The 15438-nt window shown below is 45.5% G+C and overlaps 1 protein-coding gene across 2 annotated transcripts in view; it reads left to right on the forward strand.

Annotated features, from left to right (window-relative positions):
- The window catches only part of SLC12A7 (solute carrier family 12 member 7), a 684227-nt gene that overhangs the window by 575972 nt on the left and 92817 nt on the right, over positions 1-15438 (forward strand). For both annotated transcript variants that reach the window (XM_077491822.1, XM_077491823.1), the window contains exon 22: positions 3658-3833. In XM_077491822.1, coding sequence (XP_077347948.1) covers positions 3658-3833 — 176 coding nt within the window. The remainder of the gene's footprint in view (positions 1-3657; positions 3834-15438) is intronic.

The raw sequence follows: 15438 nt of genomic DNA on the forward strand, positions 1-15438 counted from the left end.
GGTACACGGCGCAGAGTGAGGGAAAGACGATGAGGACGCCAATCAGGTTCCACCTGAGGCTTTATTACACAGACACTCTCAGTTGCAAGTTCTTAGCATGAAGAGAAGAGTGCTGGGCACGTAAGGGGTTCCAGTACAGGAAACACTGTTACTTAGCAGTTAGTACTGTTATAATGGTGACATTATTTTGCTAGATTTATTATTAAGTAAATTTGTATTGTGTGGCTCTGCTTTTGTGCCTTGCACTATGTCTTCCAGAGCTACCATAAAGGTACCTAAGGAACCACCCCCAGACACTGGGAACCCCAGTCATGCCTCCATACTGTCATCCTCTAAAGAGAGATCAGACATGGCAAGCCAGGGTGAGTCATTGGAAGATAGCAGTGGTGCAACTGCTTCACGCACTTCAGTCCCTGTATATGTGACTGAAGATGTATTTCCCTCTGCCCTGCAGGGCTTAGAAGGAAGATGCCGACCGGCGTCTGACTTCCTGGTTCCGTTCCCTGCGAACGGCAGAGGTACATGGGAGTGTTACTGGGTGGGTAATTCAAAAGTGACACACACATAAAAGAGGTGATACATTGTATCATCTCAGATCTGACACTTGATCACTGTACAATGCCCCTTGCCTGCCATTTTACTGTCATTTGTGCCCATAAAATATTTATAATATGGCCCCAGGTACAGCAGCTATGGGATGGCCACATCATCTGTCCTTACACTGCTGGAGCCATTGCTGAACCAGGGATATTGTGTGACCATGGACGATTTCTACACCTCTCCGGATCTGTATGAGGTTTGCTGAAGATTTTCAGGCATCTTCTGGAACAATGCCTTGGGAATGCATATATCCTGTACAGAGCAAAGAGTGACAAGCCTCTTGTTCAGATTTTATCTGGAAGGTGGCTGAGCAGATTTTTTGTCAACCACCAGACGCCACCGGTAGCTGTGAACAGACCTTGGCGACGTGCTGTTGACGTTGCAAACCCAGAACGCCTGACTGGTCATCAATTTATGGACTACATACCGCCAACCACAAAAAAGGCAGCATCTACCAGGATGTGCATGGTTTGCTGTTCAAAGAGAGATGACAATGGAAAGAAAGTCCTAAAAGAAAGCAGGTTCCATTGTCCTGATTGTGACGTCGGACTTTGTGCTGTACCGTGTTTCAACATTTATAACACTCAGGATGTTTATTGAATTTTCTTTGTTTGACAAATTTCATTATTTTGTATTACATTATTGAATAAAATTATATTATGTATTAGATTATAATTCATGATTTTGTGTTTCAAACTTTATAACATATGGGATGTTTACTGGAGTCTTGTTTGGTCAGGTTTAAGTAATTACTAAGAATTCCAGGCCTACGATACATAACACCAAATTTCCATGCAAAATTTTTTACCGCTTTTGGTACAAAATTCCTGACATAATCATTCTGCCAAGGAGGTTAAGGGCCAAGTCTCAGCCTTGTGAATTTTATTTCAAAGACCGCTTGCTACGCATTGTTTAGTCTGGGGTTTCATGCAAGGAGTGCTGCGGATTAATCTGCCAGTTATAGCACCCTTAAGCCTTTGGGACTTAAATTTAGTTTTGTCTGGTTACAAAAACAGCCATTCGAACCGTTACAGCATATTCCTTTAGTGCTTTTGACAAGGAAGCTGGAATTTTTGCTTGCTATAGCTTCAGCAAGGAGGGTGTCAGAATTGGCTGCTCTTTCTTGTAAAGAGCCATATTTGGTTATTCATGAGGACAGAGTGGTGTTACTCCCTCGTCCAGGCTTTTTGCCAAAAGTAGATTCGGGCTTTCATCTGAAGATATTGTCCTGCCTTAGTTTTTCCCAAGACCATGTTCCAGGGAAGAAAAGTCACTACATTGTCTTCATGTAGTGAGAGCAGTGAAGATCTATTTAAAGAAAAAACTGCTTTGATTCGTAAGACTGATGTCTTATTTATTCTGCTAGAGGGTCCTAAAAGAAATCCACTGTCGCTAAGTGGATTTGGCAAGTTATAATTCAAACTTATGATTTAAAGTGAAAGATTTCCCCTTTTCAAGTTAAGGCACACTCTACCAGAGCGGTTGGTGCTTCTTGGGCAGTGCGCCACCAGGCCTCCATGTATCAGATCTGCAAGGCTGCGACTTGGTCTTTAGTACATACATTTGCAAGATTTTATCAAGTGGATGTAAAATGGAATGAGGATATTGCCTTTGGGTGCAATGTGCTTCAGGCAGCAGTATAAAGTCCTCAGGTCTGGGGGTTGCCCTACGGGTTGCGTCTCCCTCCCCTCAAGTAGCATTGCTATGGGACGTCCCACTAAGTAAATACTAGAGGCTCTGTGTCCTATGATGTACGATAAAGAAAATAGGATTTTTGAAATCCCTTTCTTGGGGTACATCATAGGACACAGAGCTCCCACCCCTCGGTTTTATGGGGTGAGAGTATATTGCTTATATTGCTTGGCTACAAAACCTGAGGTACTCCTGGAAGGAGGAGGGGTTATATGAGGGAATCAACTTCCTGTACTGGTTATACCAGTGTCAACACCTGAAGCTATAACCCACTAAGTAAATACTTGAGGCTGTGTGTCCTATGATATACTCCAAGAAAAGGCTTTTTACAGGTAAGCTATTTTAAAAATCCTATTTTTTTAAACCGGCACACCCTTGCTGACAGGACAGAGCTCTGTCATTTACATTCAGAAAGCTCTGTCCTGCTGTCCCCTTCGCTGATCAGCGAGTCCCAGCTGGCAATCATTGCCCGGGACCCACTGATTGGTTTGTGTTGACTAATCACAGCACAGTCAGTGTGGTGGGTGCACGCCTCCTGCCCGTAAGAGTTGGATATGTTGTCCAGCACAAGAGAGCCGCTGTGCTGTCGTACTCCTACATGAACCTGTCAACAAGTGGTTAGTCATAGAAATTTTGTGGGAACAACCGCTATTCAAGGTAAAGAGTATCGAAATGCCCCTTGGTAAATCTGTGCGAGACTAACAAAGAAAATCGAGACTATGGGATATACCCAGTATGGGATGCACCCATTCTTGCCATGATCATTTTCAGCTGGACCAAAGAGATCAAAGTATACAAATCCATTGCTGAGAATTCACAAAAATGCCTGCTATCACACCACAAGCTAAACAAAACTCAAAGTAGATAATTTCCTCTACCTCACGTCTCTATTTAAACACTTCCCCCTAGAAAAACAACACTTTCATAAATGTTTGAAAAGCTTTATTGATGCTCTTCAAAAACACAAAAACATGTCAAAAACCCATCATAACACTATAGGTGCGTTAATGAGTGCTGCTTTGTTCTTCATAGTTAACAGGTGTATGAACAAGCCCAAAGAGGAATCCTAGTCAATTTTGTGTATCGCATCATAAAATTTCCCATGGCTCAAAAAAGTGTGTCCAGAGAATTGTTATAAAACTTTAATAACTGTGAGGACAAGTAAAACTGCATAGTGTTTATAAGGGTTAGTTAGTAAGCTACCGAGCACACAGACTTTATTTTATTTATTTGGGATTAAGGCTTTTATCTTTTCTCATGTAGTTGGGCTATCAAGCCATGTGCAATGTTGAAGATTTTTTGGAGCTTTCAGGAATGCTCATTTGTTTCTACATGTTTATGTATTCTCTATATACCTTTGTTTAGGCTCAGCTTATCCATGACAGAAATACAGCATCCCATTCAGCAGTGGTGGACAAATCAAGTGCTGCTACACCAGAAAGAGTTCAAATGACATGGACTAAAGAAAAACTTATAGCTGAAAAACATAAAATTAAAGACCTTAATGCAGCAGGCTACAGGGACCTATTTAATATGAAACCGTAAGTAATTATGAACCTACTATTTTAAAAAGAAATGTATTTTAGGACACGTTTATGTAAAGTTTTAATACTTTCTGGGACATGAATAATGGTTGCCATAAAGGATTAGTTGTTTTCTGTTATTGCATTTTCAGAATCAAATTAGCTTTATCATGCACTACAGGACCATGGATCTACACTATCCACTATCTACAGATGATGAACAGTGACCAAAGCTTTGCGGGGTCTGCTCCCTAGTGTGCTCATATAACCCCGGCTACTCCAAGGCTCCAGTATTTTTTTGCTAGTACTTAGGTGATGGATACCCTTTCCCCTTACTGAGGAATTTTTTTTCAATAGAATTTTTTCTCTCTTTTGACTAATGCTTCTATCAAGATCTGATTGACTATTTATTGTCTTTACATTGTATATCCCTTTATGTTGTGGTTAATCATTTTTTTAAATTATCAATGCTCCCCGCTGAAACCACTGCCTGTCGAAGAGAATTCCACATCCTAAACCGCTCTTACAGCAAAGAACCCTCTATGCAGTTTAAGGTTAAACCGCTTTTCTTCTAATTTTAGTGAATGGGTGCGTGTCTTATTAAATTCCCTTTCGCGAAAAAGCGCTATCCCTATTGTGGGGTCACAGTACAGTTTTTGTACATTGAATTCATATCCGCTTTCACGCGTCTCTTCTCCAGAGAGAATAAGTTCAGTGCTCTTAACCTTTCCTCATAACGAAGGTCCTCCAGTCCCTTTATTCATTTTGTTGCCCTCCTTTGGACTCTCTCCAGTTCCAGCACATCCTTCCTGAGGACTGGTGCCCAGAACTGGACAAGCATACTCGAGATGTGACCAAACCAGAGTAGAGTGGGAGAATTATCTTTTTACATAGTTAGTAAGGTTGAATAAAGATACTAGTCCATCCAGTACACACTCACACCGGTCCCTACCCTCAAGGAGCCCACAATCCAAGGTCCCCAACTCACATCCATATACTAGGGCCAATTTTCTTTTCTTTTTTTTTTTTGGACAAAAGCCAATTAACATACTTTTTAATGCATGCCGATACTCTGCTTTGCTTGCAGCAGCTTGGCATTGCATGCCATCGCTGAGCCTGTCATCTACTAGGACCCCCAGGTCCTTTTGCTTCCTAGATTCCCCCAGAGGTTCTCCCCCTAGTGAGTAGATTGCATTAATATTTTTTCCACCCAAATGCATTATTTTACATTTTCCTATAGTAAACCTCATTTGCCATGTAGTTGCCCACCCCTTTAATTTGTTCAGATCGTCTTGCAAAGTTTCCACATCCTGCGAGTTATTGCCCTGCTTAGGTTAGTATCGTCCGCAAATAGAGATTGAGCTGTCCATCCCCCAGGTCGTTTTTGAATAAATTAAATAGGAATTGTCCCAGGAGAGAACCCTGGGGACCCCACTTTCCACCCCAGACCATTCTGAGTACTCCTCATTTATCACTATCCTCTGAACTCACCCCTGTAGCCAGTTTTCAATCCATGTACTCACCCTATGGTCCATGCCAACGGACCTTACTTTTTACAGAAAACATTTATGGGGAACTGTATCAAATGCTTTTGCAAAATCCAGATACACCAGACATCTGCATACGTACAGGTCTTCCTTTATCTAGATGGCAGCTCACCTCCTCATAGAAGGTTAATAGATTAGTTTGGCAAGAACGAATCTTCATGAATCCATGCTGATTACTGCTAATGATAGTGTTGTCATTGCTAAAATCTTGTATATAGTCCCTTCTCATCCCTTCAAAGAGCTTGCATACAATTGATGTTAGGCCAGGGCTTGACAAATTTGCTTAGAATCTAGGAGCCAGCTGAAAAAGTTAGGAGCCAGTTATTTAAATCATCTGCCCATCGCCCAGAACTGCATGTCTGGGGCATTGGACAATAAGAATTGCTCATACCTGATGCCAAGAGAGAGACAATATTTAAAAAAAAAAAAAAAACTTGTTTTGTTATAAGATTTAGCAAAAAAGTTTTTTTTTCTCCTTCACTGATGTGCTTTGATAGGCTACACTAATGGACACTGATGGGGTGGCATTGAGGTTGGAACTGATGGGCACTGACAGGTGGCACCGATGGGCACCAATAGGCAGCACTGAGGTGCCACTAATGGGAACTGGCAGGTGGCACTGATGGGCAGCATTGGCAGGTGGCACTAACTGGCATTGGCACTGGACTGCACTAACTGGCAGGTGGCACTGCTTGGCACTGGCAGGTGGCACTGCTTGGCACTGGCAGGTTGCACTGGCAGGTGGCACTAACTGGCATTGGCAGGTGGCACAGATTGGCAAGTGGCACTGGATTGCACTGGCATTGGCAGGTGGCACTGGATTGCACTGGCAGGTGGCACTGGATTGCACTGGCAGGTGGCACTGGATGGCACTAACTGGCAAGTGGCACTAACTGGCAAGTGACATTAACTGGCATTGGCCGGTGGCACTGGATTTTCACTGGCAGGTGGCACTGGCAGGTGGCACTAACTGGTAGGTGGCAATAACTGGCATTGGCAGGTGGCACTGGAAGGTGGCACGTGACACTGACAGATGGCATTGGCAGGTGGCACTTACTGGCATTGGCAGGTGGCACTGATTGGCACTGGCAGGTAGCACTGATTGGCACTGGCAGGTAGCACTAACTGGCAGGTGGCACTAACTGACATTGGCAGGTGGCACTGGAATGCACTGGCATGTGGCACAGATTGGCAAGTGGCACTGGATTGGACTGGTTGGCACTGGCAGATGGCACTAACTGGCACTGGCAGGTGGCACTGGATTGCACTGGCAGGTGGCACTGGATGGCACTAACTGGCAAGTGGCACTAACTGCCAAGTGGTATTAACTGCCATTGGCCGGTGGCACTGGATTTGACCTGGCAGATGGCACTGACAGGTGGCACTAACTGGTAGGTGGCAATAACTGGCATTGGCAGGTGGCAATAACTCGCATTGGCAGGTGGCACTGGAAGGTGACACTGGATGGCACGTGACACTGACAGGTGGCACTGATTGACACTGGCAGGTAGCACTAACTGACAGGTGGCACTAACTGGCATTGGCAGGTGGCACTGGAATGCACTGGCAGGTGGCAATGGGTGGCACAGATTGGCAAGTGGCACTGGATTGCACTGGTTGGCACTGGCAGATGGCACTAACTGGCACTGGTAGGTGGCACTGGATTGCACTGGCAGGTGGCACTGGATGGCACTAACTGGCAAGTGGCATTAACTGCCATTGGCCGGTGGCACTGGATTTGCATTGGCAGGTGGCACTGGATGGCACTGCTTGGCACTGGCAGGTGGCACTAACTGGTAGGTGGCAATAACTGGCATTGGCAGGTGGCACTGGAAGGTGGCACTGGATGGCACGTGACACTGACAGATGGCATTGGCAGATAGCACTAACTGGCATTGGCAGGTGGCACTGGTTTGCACTGGCAGGTGGCACTGGATGGCACTGATTGGCACTGGCTGGTAGCACTAATTGACACTGGCAGGTAGCACTAACTGGCATTGGCAGGTGGCACTGGAATGCACTGGCAGGTGGTAATGGGTGGCACAGATTGGCAGGTGGCACTGGTTGGCACTGGCAGGTGGCACTGGTTGGCACTGGCAGATGGCACTAACTGGCACTGGCAGGTAGCACTGCTTGGCACTGGCAGGTGGCACTGGCAGATGGCACTAACTGGCATTGGCAGGTGGCACTGGATTGCACTGGCAGGTGGCAATGGGTGGCACAGATTGGCAAGTGCCACTGGATTGCACTGGCAGGTGGCACTGGTTGGCACTGGCAGATGGCATTGGCAGGTGACACTAACTGGCACTGGCAGGTGGCACTGATTGGCACTTGCACGTGGCACTAACTGGCACTGGCAGGTGGCACTAACTGGCAGGTAGCACTGCTTGGCTCTGGCAGGTGGCATTGGCATGTGGCACTAACTGGCATTGGCAGGTGGCAATAACTGTCACTGGCAGGTAGCACTGGATGGCAGGTGGCACTAACAGATGGCATTGGAAGGTGGCACTGGAATGCACTGGCAGGTAGCACTGGATTGCACTGGCAGGTGGCACTAACTGGCATTGGCAGGTGGCACTGGATTGCACTGGTAGTTGGCAATGGTTGGCACTGGCAGGTGGCACTGACAGATGGCATTGGCAGGTGGCACTGGATTGCCCTGGCAGATGGCACTGGCAGGTAGCACTAACTGGCATTAGCAGGTGGCACTGGATTGCACTGGCAGGTGGCAATGGTTGGCACGTGGCACTGATTGGCAAGTGGCACTGGATTGCACTGGTTGGCACTGGCAGGTGGCACTGGTTGGCACTGGCAGGTGGCACTAACTGGCACTGATTGGCAAGTGGCACTTGATTGCACTGGTTGGCACTGGCAGATGGCATTGGCATGTGGCACTAACTGGCACTGGCAGGTGGCACTGGATGTCACTGGCAGGTTTCACAGCCGATAGTGTAACTGTGAAACTGAATGCTCCCTGCAGTGCTGCACTGTGTGAAACTGTATGGAGAGAGAGGAGCTGACACATTCAGCGTGATGTCAGAGGTGGGTGGGACCGGCAGCTATCCAGCCAATGATTGGGCAGCTTAAGAAAGGGGAGGGGCCACATACACGTATCGGCCCGCCCAGATCTCATCTCATTGGCTGGTGTTGGAAAGCTGGGTCCCGATGACCCCGACATTCAGCCTCAATTTTGACAGCTCCTCTCTACACACACTGCGGCGCTGCTCTGCCAACAGTGTGTGGAGAAGGGAGGAGGATGTCAGTAGCTGCTGAGCTGCTCTCTTCCTGCTCCATCCCGACTACCAGACACAGAGCAACAGAGGCACCTGTCAGTGACAAAAACCCAGGCGCCAGGGCACAATTTCTAGTTGCAACGGCGACCTGGCACCTGGGATTTGTCGAGCCCTGTGTTAGGATAACTGGTTTGTAATTCCCAGGGATGTATTTTGGCCCTTTTTAAAATATTGGTGCTACATTGACTTTTCTCCAATCAGCTGGTACCATTCCAGTCAGTAAGAATTAGGAACAATCGTCTAGTAATTAATTCCCTAAGGACCCTCGAGTGCAAGCCATCTGGTCCCGGTGACTTATTAAATGTTATGTTTTCAAAGTCTAATTCTACCCTCTGTTAGCCATGAGGGTGCTTCCCGAGATGTGTCATGAGGATAAACACTGCAGTTTTGGTTACTGTAGCCCCCATTTCCCCCCGATTCCCTTGTGAAGACTGAGGAGAAGAATGCATTTAATACCTTCACCATCCTTAGGTTTTTTTTTTTATATGACTTATATCCCTTTTTTAAATATTGGTGCTAAATTAGCTTTTCTCCAGTCAGATGGTACCATTCCAGTCAGTAGACTGTTCGTAAAAATTAGGAACAATGATCTGGCAATTACTTGATTGAGTTCCTTAAGGACCCTCGGGTGCAAGCCATCTGGTCCTGGTGACTTAATGTTAAGTTTTTCAAGTCTACTTCTAATTCTGTCCTCTGTTAGCCATGAGAGCGCTTTCTGTGACCTGCCATGAGGATAAAGATTGCAGTTTTGGTTACTGAAGCCCCCCCGATTCCCTCGCGAAGACTGAGGAGAAGAATAAATTCAATATCATCGAGACCAATATGATCTGACCTCCCTTTCTTACTATTTATGTACTTAAAGAATTTCTTTGGATTTTTTTTACTCTCCTCCGCTATGTGCCTTTTGTGTTCTATATTAGGCGCCCTGATCGCACCCTTAAATTTCTTGTTGCATTCTTTGTAAAGTTGGAATGCTTATGATCCCTCAGCCTTATTATTTTTGAAGGCCTTCTCCTTTGCTTTTATATGCATCATTACATTGGAGTCAAGCCACCCAGGACTTTCATTAGCTCTGATAAATGTATTTCCCATTGAGATGCACTGGCTAATACATTTATTTAATATGCTCTTAATGCATACCCGTTTTTCCTTCGTGTTCTTTGTTCCTAAGATTTTATCCCAATTATTATCTTCTAGCAAGGATTGTAGTTTAGGGACGTTGACCCTTTTGAAATTCAGTGTCTTTGTATTCCCCTTATGTTTCCTATTTGTGTGATTTATAATAAGACTAATTGACCTGTGATCGCTGTTTCCTAAATTGCTCTGTATTTCCACATCCGTGATCAGGTCTGTATTTTTGGTCTAGTAATGCTTTGTTTCTAGTTGGTGCATTTACCATCTGACCCATGACGTTGTCCTGCAAGCCCTTTAGGAACTGGCAGGCCTTAGATGAATGTGCGGTTCCTTCCACCCAGTCTGTGTCTGGATAATTAAAATCCCCCATTGTAATGATGCTTCCCATTCTTGCTGCTAATCCAAATTATGATAGGAGGCCCGCCTCCGCCTCCTCCTTCTGGTTAGGGGACCTATAGCATACTCCCAGTATTACTCTGCCCTTAGTTTCCTACCTTTGTAGCTCTACCCGTAAGGATTCTACCTCCTCCCTTGCTCCCTTAATAATCTCTTCTCTCACATTCACTTGTACATTATTTTTGATATACAGGCATACCCCTCCCCCCTTTTTTAGCCTCTCTATCCCTGCGATATAGGGAATACCCTTGAATGGTTGCCAGCCAATCATCAGAGCTGTCGAACTGTCAGAAACCATGAACCAGACTGAGACAGAAGTACAGTAAAATCACACTTGTTAATAACAATAAAAAGGTAAATAGAGAAGTCAGCCAAGCCAGAGTTCAGTAACCAGATCGGGTAATCAACCAGGCCAGAAGTCAGGGAACCAAGTAGAGGACAGCAAGCAGGATAAGGAGACAGAAGGGATGTCAGCAAAGCCAGTCTTTAAAAAGGAACACAGGAGATGGTTTCTTGTGATGTGACCAAGGCGAACGCAGAGATCAAGTGAGCTGGACGGCTTTAAGTAGGCAGGACTGACGAGTAGAATCAACAACAGCTGGATAGCTGTAGAGAGAGATGGGAGTTGGCAATTAGCCGACAGCTGAGCGGCCAGCTCAGAGAAGGAAGGGCTCTGTCTCTGTAATTCCTACAAAATCGAAATCCTCCTCGTATAGCAGTAGCTCTAGTTCTCCCATCTTGTCCACCAGACTCCTGGTATTGGTGAACATGCCACGTAGTTTAGACCGGTCGTATACTATCTACTTGTTGGGTGCTCTGGGGTTGTAAATAGGACTTGGTATTATACTTACCTTGGGTTTAGGTGCTTTAGTCAACCTACCACTAATGCCCCCAATACTACCCTCTGGAATATGTTCCGCGCTGACTTTCTCTACCCCGGGACCCTCCCCTGCCCCCCTGTCGCCTAGTTTAAAAGCCCCGTCTATCTTTTTGTCCAACTTTAATCCCAGCAGATCTGCACCTTCCCTGTTTAGGTGCAGTCCGTCCCTTTTATAGAGCTGGTAACCGACTGAGAAGTTCTCCAGGAACCCAAATCCCTCCTTTCTACACCAGCTCCTCAGCCACTTGTTTACTTCCCTAATCTCCCTTTTCCTTTCTGGTGTCGCTCAAGGTACTGGTAGTATTTCTGAGAATGCTACCTTGGAGGTTTTTTTACCCAATTTAGCTCCTAAGTTCCAATAATCGTTTTTTTAGGACACTCCATGTTCCTCTGACTTTTTCAGTGGTGCCAATGTGCGCCATAACTGCTGGGTCTTCCCAAGTTCCTCCCAGTAATCTGTCCACCAGATCCGTGATGTGCCGAACCCGAGTGCCCGGTAGACAACATACAGTTTGGCACTTCAGGTCTTTGAGAAAGATTGCGCTCTCTGTCCTTCTAAGACTTGAGTCCCCTACCACCAGAATCTGGCTTTCCTTTCCCTTGGCTTTAAACCCACCCTCACTAGAGGAGTTCTTCCCCTGACAGCTAGGGGGAGTCACTCAGCTCCAGCAATGCTGGTCCCTGACTGGTTTCACCCATATCACTCAATGGGGCATACTTATTGGGATTTTCCAGCCTGGGACCAGCCTCCCTGACTCTTTCTCCCCTGTCCTTCCTGTCACCCATCTACTCTGCTTTGGAGCCTGCCCCTCTTTATCTCCATCCGCCTCTGTGCTGGCCCCTGAAAGAACCTGCCTGGTACAATCCCAACTCTCCTTTAGTATGGAGGGACTTCTCAGTGTTGACAATTGCTTCCCTAGATTGCGTCATGGTTTACTAGCAGTTTCCAGATTAGTCCCTGCTGACAGTCTGCACTCAGACACAACGAGTGACAGTAAATGCATTTGTGGATATTGCGCTTCACCTGCAGTGTCAGTGGTCACGCAGCCATACCTCTTCAGGTGTTCCGTCGGTATTCCTGGGGAATGACCCAACTGCAGATGACCCACCAACTAAGGACCCTAAGCAAAGCACATTTTTCAAGATTTCGGGTCCTTTCACATGGGGCGTATCAGTACTGATCCGCCCCGTGGATATCCGCTTGCTCAGCGGGGATCGCCCGGAGCGATCTCCGCTGAGCAGGAAGATGACAGGTCCCTCTCTACACACTGCGCAGGGACGGACCTGTCACAGCGCCGCTCTCCCTTATGGGAGATCGGGTGACGACGGACCGCAGTGTCCGTCGTCATCCGATCCGATGATGGATGGAAAAATAACTTTTTCCTCTGTCACACTTTTTCGGATTGGAGCGGGTCAGATGTCAGCGGACTTGTCACCGCTAACATCCGACGCTCCATAGACCTCTATGGAGCATCCGTTCAGATCCGCCTGAAAAACTGACAGGCGGACCTGAACAGATCGTCCGTGTGAAAGGGGCCTAATGTTGAAACTGGCTGCAATAATTACTTTTTATTACCTTCTTTCTTCCCTCTGGTGCTCATTCCTCCTCCTGCTTCTCTACAGAGGTTTTTTTTTGCTCTTATGCAAGGATTTTTATTACATAGTTTGTGCAACTGGTTGCTTCCTCTGATTTCAGTGGTTTAAAGCATCCCTCACCACTTTCCCCAGTGGAATCTAATATAGAGATGCCCATTCATTTTGAATCCTAGTTACATAGTTTGTGAAGTTGAAAAAAAGACACAAGTCCAACTAGTTAAAAAAAAAAAACATACAATCCCATGAACACAATCCTGTACCCACAGTTGATCCAGAGGAAGGCAAAACAACCCTAGCAAAGGATAATCCAATTTGCTACAACATGGGAAAAAAATCCTTCCTGATCCCCCTGGAGCAGTGGTCATCAACCCTGTCCTCAGGGCCCACTAACAGGTCAGGTTTGCAAGATAACTGAAATACATCACAGGTGATATCATTTGCTGCTCAGTGATTGCAGTATTCTATTCTGCATCTCCCCAAGGTATTACATAAATCCTGCCCTGTTAGTGGGCCCTGAGGACAGGGTTGATGACCACTACCCTAGAGGCAATCGGATATTCCTTGGATTAACTTTAACTATAAATGTTAGTATCCAGTTATATTATGTACAGTTAGGAAAGAATCCAGGCCTTTTTTTAAAGCAATTTTCTGAGCTGGCCAGAACCACCTCTAGAGGGAGTCCTATTCCACATTTCCACAGCTCTTACAGTGAAGATACCTTTCCGTATTTGGAGATAAATTCTCTTTTCCTCTAGATTTAAAGAATGCCCCCTTGTCCTCTTTGATGAAGTGAATAACTCAACCTCAAGTTCCTTACATGGTCCCATATGTATTTGTACATGTTTATCATATCCCCCCCCCCCCCCCCCCAATCTCCACTTCTCAAGAGAGAATAAATTCAGTTCCTCTAATCTATCCTCATATCTGAGCTCCTTCCATGCCTCTTATCAGTTTGGTTGCCCTTCTCTGCACTTTCTCCAGTTCCCTGGTATCCTTTTTGAGAACTGGTGCCCAAAACTGAACTGCATATTCCAGATGAGGTCTTACTATTGATTTGTACAGGAGCAAAATGATCTCTCTCTCTTTCTCTCTCTCCCTCTCGCTCACTGGACTCCATACCTCTCAATCCAAAGGATTTCGCTCACTTTGGAAACTGCAGCTTGGCATTGCATGCTATTATTAAAGGCTTTGTAAACCCTCGTGTTTTTTCACCTTAATGCATCCTATGCCTTAAGGTGAAAAAACACCTGGCAGTCACCGGCCCCCCAGCCCCCCCCCTCCCGTTTTACTTACCTGAGCCCCTTCTTTGGCGGGGACGGGCTGTCTCTCTCTCCACGGGGTTCCAGCTCTTGGCTGGATAGATTTATAGCAGCGCATGCATTGACTCCCACTGCTGTCAATCAAATCCAATGATGTAAGTGCTGGGGGTGGCACCAAGTCCAGCATTTGTGTCTATGGACATAAATGCTGGACTCGAGTGCGCCCGCAAGGTAACCCCCTTGGGAGAGCCCTTCTCCGAGGAGTTTATCTGATGCTGGGAGGAGCTGCAAGAGCCACCAGGGGACCCCAGAAGAGGATGTTTGGGCCACTCTACAAAATGAGCTGCACAGTGGAGGTAAGTATGACATGTTTATTTAAAAAAAAAAAAATCTTTTACAGTCACTTTAAAGAAGAACTGCAGTCTGCTCACTTAATCTGTAATAAAAACATCTTTGCCATTCTAAAGCTTCCCTCCAACCACTTTGCATATTAATGTGTATATATACTGTGATTCTGTACTTGTCGAATATGCTTCAGAAATCTCCCTGCACTGAGTCTGGCTGCAATCATTTTAACTGTGAGCATCTGAAGATGCTGGCTGTTCACTGCCTGGACTTACACAGACACACAGGCACACCTCCAGCTCTGTAGCTCTCAATTGCCCTCTTGTAACTCCTTTCCTGGCAAATGCTCACAAGAGTGAGAGAGATGATGTCATAAGCCTAGGCTTTTTTCCAGACAAAAAAAAAGTTTTACTATCAAAGTTAAAACAAGGGCAGAAGATTTAATAGATGGAAAAAATGACTTAAGTTCCACTTTAACCACTTAAACCCCGGACCAATTTGCAGCCAAAGAACCAGCCCCTTTCTGCACTGCGTCACTTTAACTGACAATTGCACGGTCATGCGACTTGGGTCCCAAACAAATTTGGCGTCCTTTTTTTCCCACAAATAGAGCTTTCTTTTGGTGGTATTTGATCACCGCTGCGGTTTTTATTTTTTGCGCTATAAACAAAAATAGAGCGAATTTTGAAAAAAATTCTATATTTTTTTACTTTTTGCTATAATAAATATCCCCCCAAAAATATATTAAAAAAAACATTTTTTTCCTCAGTTTACCCCGATACGCATTCTTATACATATTTTTGGTCAAAAAAGTCACAATTAGCAATTATCGATTGGTTTGCACAAAAGTTATAGCGTTTACAAAATAGGGGATAGCATTTTTTATGAATTCTTTTTTTTACTAGTAATGGCGGCGATCAGCGATTTTTATTGTGACTGTGGCATTATGGCAGACACGTCAGACATTTTGACACATTGTTGGGACCATTGTCATTTATACAGCAATCAGTGCTATTTAAATGCACTGATTCCTGTGTAAATGACACTGGCAGTGAAGGAGTTAACCACTAGGGGGCAGTGTAGGGGTTATGTATGATTTTTATTTATTTTTTATTGTAGGGGGGTGTGGCCTGGCTTGTGACGTCACTGATCGTCCTTCCCCATAGAAGGTAA

The sequence above is a fragment of the Lithobates pipiens genome, unplaced genomic scaffold (assembly GCF_037356315.1).
Source record: "Lithobates pipiens isolate NorthernLeopardFrog02 unplaced genomic scaffold, aLitPip1_a1.2 Scaffold_19, whole genome shotgun sequence".
Classification (NCBI taxonomy): domain Eukaryota; kingdom Metazoa; phylum Chordata; class Amphibia; order Anura; family Ranidae; genus Lithobates; species Lithobates pipiens.